Genomic DNA, 1,518 nt, shown 5'->3' with positions numbered 1-1,518 from the left:
CTCAGCAGGAAACAAGAACTTAGAGCTCCCTTTTGTTACCATTTAAGCTGTCCGTGGATCTGGCCATTGAAATGTCTGGGGCCTTCCAGGCCCATGTGAAAGCAGAGGATGCCAACCCTAGGCAGCTGCAGACTGTGCTGTGCTGCACATCCATGGAAAAAGACTGAGGAATTTCCATCCCCAGAACTTTAGTCCTGCTGCTGCCGTCGTCTGATCCCAGGCAAACACAGCATGGCTGCGCGTGCCCAGATGGCATTCAGCTGCTGCAGCTCAAAGCAGTGAGGCCTTCAGGTCGCTGCACTGCCTGTCACACACTTGTGCAGGATGCTGGCTTCACTGCTCACATTCTCACATGTCCGTGAGTGCCTAAGCAATGTAACGTGGTCTGGAAACTGCACAGTTGTCTCCTTTCTATCCTCCTTCCCTGCTCTCTTCCTCCTGCTCCCCCTTGCGGGGTTGTTTCTGCACCTTTCCTACCTTCCTGTGCCTTTTGTTCTGCTTTCCTTTAGCCCATGCCCACATGCAGCAATGCCCCAACAGCAGTTTGCTTCCTGCTGTATCCTTGGGACTGATCTTTTCCATGCTGCTGGCAGCCTCAGGCCAGCCAGGTGCCTCCACCTTTGAAAGAAAAGCCACTTTCTGCTTCCACAGCTCACTTTATGTATCACCCATTCTACTCCCCTGGCAGGGTTACAAATGTAGGACAACTGTGGCACAGGGTGCCCCATTTCTAGGGCAGAAGAGTGGCTGTACTGAGTTTTTTTACCAGCAGCAGTCTGAAAAAGTCCAGAAGGGTTTAGGTTTACTACCTGGGACTAGAGACAGCTTCTACTGAGGCAGAGAAACTGCTCCGAGTGACTGCTACAACCCAAAGGGCCTTCAAACTTTAGCCCCTATGACAGTCAACCCTGGATGTCTTCAAGGCCAGGCTGGATGAGGCTTTGAGCAACCTGGTCTAGTGCAAGGTGTCCCTGCCCATGGCAGAGGGGTTGGAACTAGATGGTCTTTAAGGTTCCTTCCAACCCAAACCGTTCTGTGATTCTATGATGTCATGCCATGCCCCAGGCCTACGCTCTGCCCTCAGCTTCAGGCTGAACACCATGTGCTGTGGTTACTCAAAGCCGTATGAATTTGGACCCTGTCTTATGAGGTAGCAGGTTTAAGCGATTGCTCTTTAATGGCTGTGGTGTTCTTTGTTTCAGGAAGCTGAGACCATCACCAGGTCTTGCAAAGACAAAACGAAAGTAAAGAAGAAACCAGCCTGCAGCCCTGGGGGAGTGTTTGTGAGGCTACGCTGAGGAAGGACCCTGCGACGACGGGCAGCCTGAGGAGGTAGAACGGGAGCTCAATAGACAGTGCAATGTGTTTGTGCAGCCCAGCTCCACAGATGAGTGGTGGTTCTCTACACTTAATTAAACTATTTTTTAGTTCTCTGGGATAGAAAATATTTAAAAATCACAGCAGCAGCATTTTTTATTAAAAAAAAAAAAAAAGGCAGAAGGACTTCTCTTCCTGCCC

The 1,518-nt window shown here is 50.4% G+C and overlaps 1 protein-coding gene across 1 annotated transcript in view; it reads left to right on the top strand.

Annotated features, from left to right (window-relative positions):
• Positions 1–1,298, top strand: part of ANKRD42 (ankyrin repeat domain 42) — a gene marked incomplete at its 5' end in the record, with an annotated part of 16,662 nt that extends 15,364 nt beyond the window's left edge. Inside the window, one exon of the mRNA XM_010159131.1 lies at positions 1,203–1,298. Coding sequence (XP_010157433.1) covers positions 1,203–1,298 — 96 coding nt within the window. The remainder of the gene's footprint in view (positions 1–1,202) is intronic.
• Positions 1,299–1,518: the final 220 nt, after the last annotated feature.

Source organism: Eurypyga helias, unplaced genomic scaffold (genome assembly GCF_000690775.1).
Source record: "Eurypyga helias isolate BGI_N326 unplaced genomic scaffold, ASM69077v1 scaffold1779, whole genome shotgun sequence".
NCBI classification, from domain to species: Eukaryota; Metazoa; Chordata; class Aves; order Eurypygiformes; family Eurypygidae; genus Eurypyga; species Eurypyga helias.
This window is presented reverse-complemented; position numbering and strand designations above follow the sequence as displayed.